Here is a 15,377-nt window from a genome sequence, read left to right as displayed (position 1 = left end):
ATCCTATTGGTTCTGTTTCTCTGGAGAAGCCTGACTGATAGAATCTATAATATGGCAATTCTATTACTTAACTCTACTATATGAAGATTAAAAAAAAACACAACTGGGCCAGGCACAGTGGTTCACACCTGTAATCCCAGCACTTTGGGAGGCTGAGGTGGGTGGATCATGAGGTCAAGAAATCAAGATCATCCTGGTCAACATCGTAAAACTCCGTCTCTACTAAAAATACAAAACATTAGCTGGGCATGGTGGCACATTCCTGTAATCCCAGCTACACAGGAGGCTGAGGCAAGAGGATTGCTTGAACCCAGGAGGCGGAGGTTGCCGTGAGCCAAGATCGTGCCATTGCACTCCAGCCTGGGTAACAAGAGGGAAACTCCGTCTCGAAAAACAAAAACAAAAAACAACCTTAATGGGGAACTGTTATGATTACGTTTATTATTATTATTCCAATTCCATGGAATTTACCTATCTGTACTATAGAAAGTGAAATGACGATGGATTGGAGGAAATATTCTAAACATACAACGCAGATTAATTCTTGCCCTGTGTAATGTAGGGAAGTGATAGAGAAAGATGTGCAACACCCATGGGTGGGCAATAAAGGGGATATTTACTTTGTTAAGTTTGACTTACATGAACAACACAGAAATACATAGATTTGTGGTAAATATAAAAATTGTTCATCATAATTCATGGGCAGTAGGTACACAAACATGTATTAATTACTTTTTATACTTTTCTATATTTTTAAAGGTACAAATTCTATGTCTACTAGAAAATTTCCATATCACATCACAGAGCTTAAGCTATGGTATGTTGACCACGAAATCCTTTTTCTTCAAAAGAAAGCATGTCACTAGTAAACCAAAGGAGAATCGAGGAGAGGCTGGAGTAGGTGTTAGTAGAGCTCTAGACTCACAAATGAGAATAGTAAAAGCTGCTGAGATCTCTAATGTCCCAAGGGGTTATTTCCTAGCTAAGAATAAGGAGTTATCCCATCTGCAAAGCTCTGTCCCTTCTAGACAGGAGCTGGACCACAACTGATGCCAGATCTAGTGTGATTGAAAGAAAACCTTCAAAGAAAAAAAATATATATGTTATGTGAAAATAAAATTTGAATATACCTATCTAGTATCTTTTTACCTTTCTACTTCCTTAGGAAAATAGAAAGCTATTCAGAAAACGCAAAACATATTACCTGTTTTTCCTGTTTGCTAAATATTACTAATATTTAAAATAATAATGCGTCAAACCTTCATTAAACACTCATTATATCTTAAGGCCTTTACTTAGGGGTTGGACTAGAAACCTGAATGTTGAATGGCCACTGTGCAGAATCAACTTTCAAGAGATAAATGACCACAAAACAAAAAACACAAAGCAGGTGGTTGTGACATGAGTAGAGGCAGGGATTATATTCAAATTGCTTAACAACTTACAACGGGCACAGATCACTCAAAACATATACACTTACCAATCAGAACAGTTAACTTGCTTTAAAAGATAAATTTTTAGGGGGTCTGAAGAAAGAATGGGCACTCTTATATCAAGGAGAAACTGGGAACTTCAAAAGGCATTTTTGAAAGGCAGGTGGTATAACCGGCAGTAGCTGAGGGTTCTGTTTATGTATGTATTATATAGCATGCATGTATATAGATACTCTCCCCCCCCTTTTTTTTTTCTATTTCCTACCCTGTGGAGGATAGGGGAGGAGGTGTTTATGTTTAATACTTTTTAAAGTATTAAAATACTTTTTAACATTCAGAAATAGAAAAAAGGAAAAAAGATGATCAAGCTGAGTGGGTGACTTTGTTCATATCTATCCTGAAAACAAATACATCTAAGTTCTACAGAGTCTTTGCCGTCGTAGGTAAGCAAGGAAGCTTTGTTATGGAAGTAATGTTTGAGGCAATTTTTGAAAGAAAGAAGTAGATTGAGATGGGTCAGAGTAGGGTCAAGGCATTCTGTTGGAGAGAACAGCATAGCAAATACACAGATACCTGCAAATTCAAGATTCATTTTGTTGAGTTCTACAAATAGTTATTGAGTGAAGGCTACAGTAGGCTTCATCGGTGAACAGCACAGGGAAACCTGCCTTGTGAAGATCGCATTCTAGTTGGGAATGTTGAGTAAACAGAATTGTTTGGAGCATCAGATAATATTAGACTTAAAGTGAATTAGTGACAAAGTAAGATAGGGTTTATCCTGCTGACAGTGGCGAGTCGTGGAAGGGTAATGTTTTCAATAAGGGTCTTGAGAGGGCTAGGTTAGTAGGATGTAGTCTCAGGCGGACAAAGTTTGGAGCACTTACTCTGTCTCCACCCAGGGAAAGTCCACAGGCTTCTTTTCCTTGAGGTGTGTGTGTGCAGTCTAAGAGAATGACCCACTGAGAACTTATTTTCTGATTGGAGACAACAGTACCATGGGAAAATAAAAGAGCTGAGCTAGAACAGAAAGAGTTGGTGTGCCCCTTGATTCTACCACTAACTATAATAGCTTTGTGAACTTGGACGTGTGAGTAACTTCTCAGAGGCTCAGCTTCCTCCACCCTTTGTACAGATAATGTTTGCTCTGTCTATTCCACAGAGTTGAAAAAAATAAACAAGATAATTTATATGAAATGTTTTAGGAAACAGTGAATCAGTACATATTGAGAATATAAAGATTTTATATTTATTTATACAGTCCATCTAGATCATCAGACCTATTGACAGATACTCTTTAGCTGTGTTTTTCTTGGTTGTATTTGTTTTAATATGTAAACTAGAAAATTGCCACTTTTTCTCCCTTATGTGGACATTGTCTCTTCTGTTTCCTGAGAGACTAGAAGAGGACGTCCCAGCTGAAAGTCACACTATGAAGGAATATTGTCATGGAAAATACCTATAGCTGTTGCACAGATCTTTCTTATCCCAACAAAACCTTTCACAGCCTTTGCCAAAATGTTATTAATTCTTAACGCCTCTCTATTTTAGCTAAGTAATGTCAGTATGTAACCAAAATCCCATTTTCTTTCTTTCTTTTTTTTTTTTTTTTTCAAGATGGAGTCTCACTCTGTCACCAGGCTGGAGTGCAATGGCACCATCTTGGCCTCATTGGAATTTCCACCTCTTGGGTTCAAGCAATTCTTCTGCCTCAGCCTCCTGAGTAGACAGGATTATGGGCACGTGGCACCATGCCCAGCTAATTTTTTTATTTTTAGTAGAGATGAGGTTTCATCGTGTTGGCCAGGTTAGTCTCAATCTCTTGACCTCATGATCCGCCTATCTTGGCCTCCCAAAGTGCTGGAATTACAGGCGTGAGCCACCATGCCCAGCCCCTGTTTTCTTTCTTAAATGGTGGCCTGCCTCATGGCAAAATATACATTTCTGAAACACTGAAGCTAGCAGAGGACTTTAAGATCTTCTACTCTAGCCTCTTTCTTCTTAGAGACGGGAAAACCAAGACCTAGTATGTGAATTCCAGAGTTCTTTAGGCAAGGGGTGTTTGTGACAAAAACCAGCATAGGGATGGAGAACAGCAAAACAAAGTGAGAGAAGGAATCACTTGTAAGCAGCATGAGAAAGTATTTATTAACAAGTTCCATTGACAAATAGCAACAACAGTAACCAGGGCATCACTGTGGTAGTGAAGAGAAATTTCTTCTAAGTAGAGGTTGGGTTGGGTTGCATTAAAAATGAGAAAGGGATGTCTGGATCATCTGGTTCTTCTTTACCTTGCTGTGAGGATCTGGATAGTTCCTTTTCCTGCCTGATCCTCAGTTTTCCACTCCAGAAAATGAAGAGTTTAAACTAGATGGCTCTTAAGTTCCTTCTAGGTCTATACTTCTGCGATTCACAGTGCTGTGTATTTTTCAACTTTGAATTTCCCACAGTGGTGTGTGCATATGAGAGTCTGTCAAGGACAGCTGAGTAACCCTTTAGACTGGAACGACAAGGAGAACTCTCACCAAAGCCCATGTGCAGCTTCCATGCAGACCTTTGCTGAGCTCCACCTGCTCAGTCAGATTCTCTCATTTCCCCAATGTTTACTACCTCTAGTTTCCTCACCTGAATTCACTCAACCCATTCATCGTGAGGAGGAAAGGCTGGTATTACATAAGAATATCATGGAAATAATTGGAGTGGAGTTCATAAAAAAAATAATCTTTCAGCCAAGAGACAAGGAAGTGCTTTTCCTCAGGGAAGGAAAGAATGCCTTACAATCATGAGAGAGAGGCAGACATTCGCCACTCCTCTGACTCTACCAAGGGAGGTCAAAGTGTTACAGAGGCTGCGATGATGAGCAAAGACTGTGGTATTGTACCCCAGGACAAGAAATAATGAGGCTAAGGAGATGAAAGATGGAGGAGAGAGCCAGCCAAACTATGTTCTTATGAATAGGATATTATGCCAGGGAAGAAGAAGGGCTGTATCTGAGGAGACAGAACTCTATTGATTGCCAAATGCTGATTGAACACTCGCCAGCCACAGGACAGTGTTACGCCTTCTGCTGAGTCTTTGGTGAGACTAGGTTTAGCCATAGCTTCCTGCCTCACATGTGAATCTTGAAGGAATCATGGGCCTTAAAGTGGGGATTGGGAAGAATGAGGTGGGAGGTAACCACCTCCTAGGAATGGTTGGAAACTCCTGGCAAAATGCAAATAACCATGGCATCCCATGCACCATCAAGGAAATTACCATGCAGCTAGGAACATCAGGTTTGAGTAGAGAAGTTAAAAACATGCGAATGTCTTCTGCAGAAAGGACAAAGAAAAGCAGGCATGGAAATGGTATCTCATATCATTTTGCTGAGAGTTTGTGCTGCTTATAAGCAAATGGCTTAGGGTGACAACAGGACCCTGAGAAAGCAAAAGGTAAGGAAAAGGGGTATTGAAATGTCCCTATCCCCAAAGTAGTAAAAACAAAAATGGTATATATAAAAATTATATATATATATAATATATATATATATGTGTGTGTGTGTGCATATATGTACACATACTTCTCAGTGCCCTGAAAGTCATTTTGAGCACCAGGTAGTGTTAGGCAAAATTTTTGAGGGCTTCTTCTGCATGGGGGAGGTTCACAAAAGTGTTTAATTTATTATTTCATGAGTGCCATTGGATATTTATGGATGTCAGCCTTTGTTCTGAGATACCCAATGTGCTGGTAACTGGATGCCACTTTAATTCCAGAATTCTTTAGAACAAACTTTCTAAACATTTCCAAAATGCATTTGGCAAGAGGCCCTATGAAATGACGCAGCAGAAATTTCTCTATTCATTTCACAGTCCAGAATCTGACAATGGGTTGATCTTTTTGTTTTTTCTCCTTTCATTCTCTTTTAAAATTCTACCGTTTCTGTAGTTTAGGTCTTGTGAGTGTTTTCAAGTGCTTTTGTTAATTATTTAATCATTAGTGAGACAAAAATGTATTGGGAAGATATTGATAAGTTGGAGAAATATTGAAGACAGCAGATGTAAACTTAGCTAAAATATGGAAGAGCAGGCTGGATGCAGTGGCTCCTACCTGTAATCCCAGCATTTTGGGAGGCATAGGCAAGAGGACTGCTCGAGGCCAGGAGTTCCAGACTAGCCTAGCCCACATAGTGAGACCTCATCTCTACGGAAACTAAAATAAATTATCTGGTGTGGTGGCGTGCACCACCTGTAGTCCCAGTTACTTGAGAGGCTAAGGCAGGAGGATCGCTTGAGCCCAGGTGTTCGAGGCTGCAAGTGAGCTATAATTGTGCCACCCAGCCTGGGTGATAGAGTAAGATACCATCTCAGAAAAAAAAAAACAAAAAAACCAAAACCAAAAAACAAAAAAAACAGAAGAGCAGAGTAATCAATTTACAGAAGGTAGTACCTAGAGTTTAGGAATATTGAACCATATTCAAAGTCATCATAATTTCTTTCACAGAAAAATAATAGTGTTTCCAATTATAGAACAACTGTCAGAGGAGTGAAAGCACTCACAGGATTCTGAATTTTCTGCCTGGTGTTTCTGATGGCAAGCTCTGTCTGCGAAAAAATGTTTGGCCTTTGTCCTGTGTCAGAGTTTTACATGAATTGCAAAAGGTTGGTCCTCCAGTGTGCTAGGCCTAGAATTCTAATCAGAACCACAAAGGGGATGTTTGCCTGCCAGTACTTGCAACCCACCTGGCACATAGACAGAGTCAGGATTAGTGTAAGGAGTTACAAATCTCATAAATTTCAAGGACACACCCAACGTGACACTAAAAGCACAAAGTTAAACTAATGAACTACTCTTATCTGAGAAAAATATGTACGGTTAGTGCTCTATGAAAAATCTTTCTAAAGAAAGAACAAGATTCCTGTTACTTTTAGCCTGCATTTAGTGAAGACTAAAGCTCTTAGACTGCAGAACTTTTTCTTAAAACTGTAACCCCACTTCCATATTGGAGGAGTTCTTCCATGCCATCCTTCAGCTGTCTTCCAAAGGTTATTACTGAAATACTGACAAGTTAGGGGTTCAGATCTCTCTGACTTGGCAGATGTTGAAACTGAAATGCAGAAGATTAAGCATCTGGCCCAAGTCACCAGACTTCTCTCAGTCCACTGTTCTCTTCACTCTGCCTCTTCGTATTTCCATGAAATCTACACATCTGCAGAACGTTTTCTGGAATGAGTCTAAAGCACCAGGGAAAAAGGCATAGTGTCAATCAAATTTAGAAGAATGATAATGGACATTAAAGTTTTTATGGGTGCAAAGAGGAAGCTAGAAAATCCATACTGAAGGCTGAGAGTGTCCTGTATTGCAGTTTACTTAGTAAGAGAACTACAGTATATGAAAGAGAAAGAATGGCAAAAGAGGTAATGAATACTACCTCCTGCCAGTCTGTGGAAGCCTTGACTCAAGATTAAGTGTATCTTTCCTGGAACTGGGAAGGTTCCAATATATATCCACCATGTATATACAGGCCTTTATTCCATACTTTTATTTTGCTATTAGAAATACAAAATAAATCAGTGTACCAAGGAAAAACCCTGGGCTACCTTCTTAGATAATTCAGAAACTACACCCAAAAGCAGGAATATGGTCTGGAAGTCTTAGAGATTCTGTGCAAATTTTAGATCATTCGAGAGTATTTAATGAAGATTAGGTGTTTTTTTTTTTGGCATTCTACAAGAATTAATATTAGATAAATTATCCTAAAGAGTTTCGGGACAATAGTCATTATCCATATATTCTGGGTCTAATTAATTGTATATTTTTATTTTTGTAATTTTCTAAGTAAAATACAGAATATATGGTGAAGAACAATTGTATAAGAAATTTTAATACAAATGTAAGCATAGTAAATCTAAAATTTTGTTAATGATTTCAGTGACACAGTACATAAAATATAAAATATCTTCTGAAGGCAAATAAGCGCTCACGACCTATCATGCAATTTGGGACATAGTTACCTTGTAAATACTGATTTCAAATACACTTCTGATAAGTTCTAACATCATCGCTTCAGATTGTTTATCTTGCATTTACATCATCAAAATAAAATACTTCAACTATTTTTTTGAATACTTGATAGCTCGTGCCTTTGTTGAAGAGAGGATGACTATGGTCTTTGCTCCAAAACTGCAAAATATTTTTAGATTGAACACCAATTCGAATGATTAATCCAATGAGTTAAATTTTTACGTCGTCTATTTTCTTCCAATTACCTTTGATACACAGCAGCTTTGATTTGTCCACTTGTGAAGCATATTAGTAAACTTTGATGCAAGAGAATCATTAGAACTAAAATAATATTATTGCATGTCCTTTTAGAAAATTGGATGGCTAGATTGTTGTTGTTGGATAGCTAGATTGTTGTCGTATAACCTTAAATGGTAAAATTCTTCCTGTTGAACAACTATCTAGAGTAGAGCAAGCATATACACTTTTTTATCTTTAAAATTGTATTGCTTGGCCATTGAGCCTTGTGCTTGAGAAAATTCATCCAGGATATCATTACTTGAAAACTCAGTTTAAAATTTTACTTACGCAAGCAATTTCACCATCAGAGTCTAGAGTGTCATTGTGTTTTATATTTATATTCTGATATAACAATTTTGAAATGTTTTTCTCCATCAGTTTAAATATATTTACTATGGGGAGAAAATGAAAAATCCCGACTACAAAGATATTGTCTTCTACTCTATACCTTGTTGAAAGATGATGCTATACTAATGAGCATCAGAGAGAGAGAAAAAAAACCTGAATTGCACAATAGTAAATTTATTTCTTCATCCTTATAGGCTTCTTATTACATCATCTTTCTAGCCAATTACCCAATAGAACTACAATGCAAGCCACTTACATTATTTTAAATTTTCTAGTAAGCACATAAAAATAAAAATGGATAAAAATAATTTCAGTATATTTAACTGAAAATATTTAACTTTCAACATCTAATTTAAAAAAATTATCAATGAGCTATTTTACATTTTTATTTCAATTCTAAGTCCTTGAAATCTAATGTGTATTTTGCATACACATCTCAGTTTTGACTAGCTCCACCCACATGCTCAATAATTACATGTAGCTAGTGGCTACCATATTGGACAGCACAGTTTTGGGTAATCCTACCATTCTTCTTGGTTTTTAATTTCCTTTTTGGCTGATTACAGTTGATAAAAATAAAGCAATTAAGACATGAAAAACACAAATCCCCAAGTTTTCATAGTGAATTTTGGATTTGTAAAGAGGTTTAATAGACCTGATAATTCTAAGCAAATGCATTTTTTAAAAGTAAGGTTTTCTTTTCTTCCAGAAGACATCTAAATATAAAGTCATGAACTACCAATCTATACAAATAGATAGAACTACTTAAAAAATTAAGAAAACATTGTCAAAAGAGCCAGAATGATAGATCAATGATTAATCATTTTTATGGTGCTTTTATATTCCTCATACTGACACCATTGAATCGACTGTTTCATTTCTGGGGCTCTATCACCTAGATTGCAAAGACTAAGAATGGAATCTTTTGGTACTTTTAATTTAAGCTGCACCTGCTTGCCTATATAAAAAATATCTTTATATAATGTGATTATATGTATAAATAGAAAAACATATCTTTACTATATATTTTTGTTATTCTGGAAAATTTTTTTATAAGTCTATGGCATTATATTGTTTCATGTCATCCAATGTTATCCCATAAATTAATATACTTTCTTATTTAATAAGAATCATTAAACCATTTTGACAGAGATCATATTGGCTGAATAAATGTACATAATTGAAGGGGAACATGACCCAGTCAGGGCCCACATACCACCAGATAATCTCCTTTTCACTCCCACAGTACTGAGGAAGTCACTGCTGAGTATCATCAGAAGGTCACTAAGTTAGACATTAGGAATATTTGAAGTCTAGTCCCCGTTCTAAAGCAAACTCTTTCTGACCTCAATTGAATAAAGTATTAAAACTTTGACTATCTCATTCACAAAATGAAAATGTCATTCTGGTCTTTCCTGTTTTGTAGATTGGCTAAAATGAGAAAAGAATGATTATTTGTTCTCAGGTGAGAAACCTCAGTATTTGAACCTCTCCAGTGCTTCTCTTGGTATCTCCTTCTTCCTCAATAACATAAGGCCAAAGGATGAAAGAATGGACAAACAGGCAAACAGACACAGATGACACACACAATTTCTTAATTAGTTTTTATTTATTTTTTAATTTTATTGCATGTCCTGGCAAACATAAAGAGCTGTAGATATTGGCTTCTGGCTCCCCAAAAGCCCATTACAGAAAATACCAAAAGACAAGCAACTGAAGCTTAAAAAAAAAGTATCACATGTATAATGCCTTTTGACAACATTAATAAAGCATATAAAACTTTTAACATTTGCTTAATTTTTGTACAATTATAAAAATAATAAAAAAACATATCCCTTTAACATTCAATATCCCACATACTAAATTTTTAGGGCAATACCAAGAAAAAAAAAGGTAAAAGGATTTAATGAAAATTCTGTTCTCCATTTCTGTTTATAAACATCTCCAAACAAAACTTTTTCATTCTTCAGCTAACTACATTGAGCTGAGGCCACAGAACTCCATTAAGCCCACTTCCAGTGGTTTCTGTACTTAATATTCTTTTGCCCCTTACCCTGGCTGTTCATACACACAAAGAGCGTCAGTGGCCATGAGGAGGTAAGCCAGTAAGTGTGCCTTGCTTTGGCTAGTGCCAAATCCATGAGACACACTACAGGAATTTCCAAGTCCCTAGTGTCACCTGAATAGTACTGAGATAGGTCAGAAGTCCTAGGTTTATTCAAACCCTCAGCAAAGTAAGGGAAGCAGTTTGTCTTCTTAATATTACCAAGACACAGCTTTCATTCTTCCTCTTAACGGATTTGCAAAGCTGCATGCTTGTTCCAGAAGCTAACAGTGCTCATTACCATTTAAGTACAACAAAACTTTGAAATCAAGGACTCATTCTCTTTAACATACAAAATTTTAAAAAAATAATAGAAAAAAACAACTTTCCCTTCCCTCCCATCTTAATATTATACCATTATTTATTTGACATTGTATTCTTACTAAATGGTATTTTCATGAAAATATAAAAACAATAAAAAAAGGTTTCAACTGTGGTTCTGGAAATCCCACTATCCCAAGAAGAAAAAAAAATAATGAAAATATAAAGTATGCAATTTCACGCAAAATATATATACACTTTTCAGAGGCAACCCATACATTACATTTTAGAGCCACATAAGCCCTTTTGCACTTTAAAATAAAAATGGAAGCATATGTTCAATGACAGCCCTTGACCAGAATGCATGGGAAGATTTCAGAGCTCATTAGTCTGTATGCAAAATATGTGTTATATTTCTGAAAGATCTATGAGGCATATCATCATTTATACATTTTCCCAAAGTCTCAAGGCAACTCTTTAAATGGTTTAAGGAACAGCATCTATGAAAGACTTATCCCTTACTCCTTGGGGACCTTTGCATGTCTACAGATAGTTCCTACGGGAGACGGACGGGAAAGTGGGTTCTCACAGTTACTTTCCAACAAACTGAAACTCTTTCTGGTTAAAAAATAAAATGATACAGTGATGCAATTTGTGCCACAGGAAAACAAATCTCACAATTTTATATTTCCAAATCACCATTCCTATTGTAAAGCTTAAAGGCATAAAGGCCAACAAGCCTCTACATGCAGAGTTTTATAGAATAGGAGGGTCTTTAAAAGAAACATTTACCAAATAATTTTATCTGTGCTTCAGAAGAGTTTTACAAACTTGAATTCATGGTTCATTGAGATATCTTACTATTTAGTACAGATTCAACATTTCTGAATGATTCCTATTTTACCCTGAATATTAATAAACAGTACAACTTCACTGTTAGAACTAGATAGATGGCATTCGTCCCATCACATCAATCTGAATTCTTACAACAGTAGCCAATGTTATTTAGGATAGTCAGTCTAGTAGTAAAATTTAGTTTTAATACCTTTGTAATGGCAGCAAATGTTTTTCCAATAAATATTGTAAGATAAGGTATCCTGCATTAAATCTAAGGGGGTTACTGATATACTCAAATACATGCCATCAGGTTTTTTTTTTAACTGGCTGCCATGGGCCTTTTAGGAATTTTCCTCATTCCCAAACAAAAAAGAGGATGTTTGAACATGAACTTTTTTCTTATAACTGGATTAAACAACCCGAAGATGAACCATCATCACTAGAAGAAATGTCAGTAGTATAAAACATACCGACATTGAGAAAAGAATACATATATATACAGTCTTACCCACATAATAAACAATGGAAATAGTTCCGCTCAAAGGTTTGATGTGGCATGTATTTAGAATCCAAAAAACTAAAAGGATCTGTACATCATTGTCACTCATATGTAGCATTAAGCTCTAGATACCTATCACCATACATGCTACCCCTTAAGAGAAAGGGTATAGACAAGCCATCCAAAACAAGTAAATTAAGAAATGGTCAATAAGTGCAACTCAATTTTCTTTCATTTAAATTACATTTTAAACAATACTCAATGCCCCCCACCCAAAAATCTATACTGTATATTTATATATTTATATATATAGTCTTAGACTATAAGGGTGAACATGCTTTATAAAAGTCAATGAGAAATCTCTGCAGCTTAAGGAGACACCAAACTCTTTTTTTTTTTTTTTTTTTTTTTTTTTGCTCACTTCTATCTAGCCATGGCAGCTACAGTCGTGCAAGCTATAGTTTTGAAGGCTTAAAGCCAGAATCAGAATTAGATGCCAGGTTAGATGTTAGGTAAGAGGAAGCCTCTTACTTCTCCTTCCCCTAGGAAATCAGACAGAAGAGGAAGGGGAGGCGCTAGGGAGAATGCTTTGAAGATTAAGCAGGAGTGCTTTGTAGGGGGTAAGCAGGTGGGAAAGAGATAAGAAGAGCTCACTTGGCGAGCCTCACTCCCCCTCCTCTTTGATGCGCTGTTGTTTGTTGCGACGAGCATCCAAGTCAAAGTTGAAGTCATTCCACTCATCTCGGGGTGGGAAGGAGATGGTCTGGCGGAGGGTGAATCGCACAGCATCAATAACACGCTCACCCCGGGTCTCACTGGAGCCCACACTGACGGTAGAGGCACTGCTTGGGGTCCGCAGGAGATGAGAAGGTGAGGAGAATTCGTGGAGCTGCCGGTGGTCCAGGATCCCCTTCCAGATTGCATGTCGAAACTGCTCAGGGATTTTTAGACTTGCCAAATCCTGTGCAATAGGGGAAGGTATCATGGGGAATGAAAACAAGGAGAAAAACTAACATTTAGTGCATAGCATGTTATCATTCCCTGATGCTCTGGTTTAATTGATCTGAATCTATTGATCCACAAATTAGAAAATAAAATTAGCTCTCTGATAGTCTTCAACACTATGTAACTAAGCACAAAGGCAGAGCGTTGAGGTGTCATTCCTGCCTGTGTATAACTCTTCACTTAGTCTCTACCAGCCTCAGTTTTTTCATTGGTAAAAGTGGGATAATAGCTAGATGAGGGGGCAAAAATCCCAAATAGAAACATGAGGTACCTACTTATGCTTAAATTTTCCTGGCTAGTCACTAGAAGAAAGGTATCAATGGAATGTTACCACCACTTGGCTGAGGAGATAAGAAAAGATTGAGTACTTTCTATGTGGCAGGCACTGAATTAATTATTTTATAATCATGATATCATTTAATCCTCAGATTAGTAGTAAATATTATTAGACCTGTTTTGTAGATAGAATAACTGAAGGCCAGAGAGGTTGACAAGTTTAAAGTCACACAACTAAGTGAAAACATTAGGGACTTAGGGCATCCTCTGAACCTGAAGTGGTCCTATTATCAAAGGTCTCATGGTGTTTGAATAAAGCAAAGTATCAAAATGCAAAGCGATTGTGTCTATGTTCTATGAAAGGGTGCAGAAGGCATTACAAATAGGGTCAACCTTAATTAACTGTGGTGATGTTGCTCCCATTTATCTGCATTTGCTCTTCTTTAGAATGTTTCTGTGATAGCTCATATTTTCAGGCGGCAGAATGGTAGGTACACAGCACATTGTGCTTGGAGTCAGAAAACCATGGTAGAGGTTTTCATTGTCACTGAGTGGCTATGGAATGTTAGCAAGTCACTCATTCTTTACCAGCCTCAGTTTCTTCCTTGGTAAAGTAAGATATGATTGCTTTATAGGGCAAAACATGCTATAGACTCACAGATGAATATAGCTATGAAAGTATTTTGTAAATTACAACCCAGTCGATGTGAATATCAACCATTTGTATTATTATGATGCTGTATTATTAACTCATCTTTGCATGTTATGGGAACACTAATGAAATTCCCCAAATTTAATCACATTCCTCTTTCAGAAAGTGATGATGCCCAGTAACTTAGACTGGCTCTATGTGAAAAGCCAAGAAAAAGGTGTCACTTTCTAGAAACATGCAAAAGGAAGCTGAGGTGAGGAGGAGAAAATTGCACAGCTTCCCAACATTTCTCAATTTGGAAATTTACCATTTGGTGTCATGGTTTCCTATGGTGTGAATTTTCAGGCCATTAGAGGTATTCCCAAACTCTTACTATAGCAGAAGAATACATTATAAATAAGGTAATCCACAAATAGATAAGCATAGCTTTTTATATTTCTTGGATTCTTTATACTTTTGAGGATCTCAGTACATGGAAAATTCTTTGTAAATTAGGCTCCGTTGATTTTCATGATACCCTGGATAGATTTTAACTAATGACTGACAGGTGAGAAAGCTGTGGCCCACGGACTGGCAGAGGACTTACAGAAATGAACTTATAGAGGGCATCTGCAGATCCTAATAAGCAAGCATCCTGACACATTCTACAGTGGAAATAAGTGAGCAACTGGGAAGTATAACTTTAAACATATAAGGAAGAGGAAGATTCTCTGTTCCAAAATATAGGACTGGACTAAAAGAGGCTCTCTCAAATACAGGGCAACTCTGGTCTCTTCAGTGGGTGGAAATGATTGTAAAGTTATCAGAATCATATTGGAACTTACCCTTAAAACTCTCCCTGCAGTTTTCACTTATAACTTAATCTATCAGGGAGCAGCAGCCAGGGGTGGAGAAGGGTGGGCATAGAGGCAGTACGCTATATACATGTCAGCTCAGGGTGGGGGTATTCTCACGCTGCAGGGGCATCTCTAGCATCGGTGCTCAAGGAGGGGGAAGAAAGAGGCCCCAACAACAGAAGTAGCAGCAGAGGCAGAGACTGTCTTCTTCCATCAGTCCAAAGTACCCTCTGGAAGCCAGAAGAGAGGCTAGTGAACCCCAAAGAGAGCAGCATGCACAGCGGCCTGAGAGACAAATCAGATTGCCATAAACCAGAGCAACACTAGCTCCCGTGTGAGCAGTAGTTCAAAAAGTGGAGTAGGAAGCAAGAAAAAGTCCCCTCTCACCCAGCAAGACAAATCAAAGGATATGAAAGCCAGAAAGGAGTCATTTGAACCCAATATTTTATTAACTGAGGCCCAGAGAGGCAAAGTGATAACCCCAAGTTCTCATTGCTACTAAAAAGCATGACTGGGATTTGAATTTTCAATTTCCATGATTGGAATTTTCAATTTCCATGATTAGAATTTTCAATTTAATCATAAGGCACAGCTGTTTCTAATCACTGGCCATTATCAGTGGTCAATGATTAGAAACGGCTGTGCCCCATTATGATTAAATTAAAAATTAATAAAAGAACATATAGTTTTAATTGTTAAGATGAGCTGAATCTCCCTTAAGGTAGTAATTTAAAGAAAGGCAGAAAAGGTCAGTTAATGAGTTAAAGACTATAAGCTTAGACCTTTGGGTTCTATTTCTGGTTTTATCGTTAATAGTCATGCCAAATGACTATTGTGTCATCTCTCCATG

At 37.1% G+C, this 15,377-nt stretch overlaps 1 protein-coding gene across 9 annotated transcripts in view; it reads right to left on the bottom strand.

Moving 5' to 3' along the window:
* Positions 1–9,647: 9,647 nt before the first annotated feature.
* Positions 9,648–15,377, bottom strand: part of TP63 (tumor protein p63) — a 263,157-nt gene continuing 257,427 nt past the window's right edge. For 7 of the 9 annotated variants that reach the window (XM_008981384.5, XM_008981386.5, XM_035274740.3 and 4 more), the window contains one exon: positions 9,648–12,719. In XM_008981384.5, the coding sequence (XP_008979632.1) occupies positions 12,423–12,719 (297 nt within the window). In that variant the 3' untranslated portion in view covers positions 9,648–12,422. The remainder of the gene's footprint in view (positions 12,720–15,377) is intronic. The other 2 variants (XM_078350507.1, XM_017964771.4) reach the window with 1 other exon arrangement.

Source organism: Callithrix jacchus, chromosome 15 (genome assembly GCF_049354715.1).
Source record: "Callithrix jacchus isolate 240 chromosome 15, calJac240_pri, whole genome shotgun sequence".
In the NCBI taxonomy this organism is placed as follows: Eukaryota; Metazoa; Chordata; class Mammalia; order Primates; family Cebidae; genus Callithrix; species Callithrix jacchus.
The sequence above is the reverse complement of the archived record's forward strand: the minus strand, read 5'-3'. Positions and strand labels throughout refer to the sequence as shown.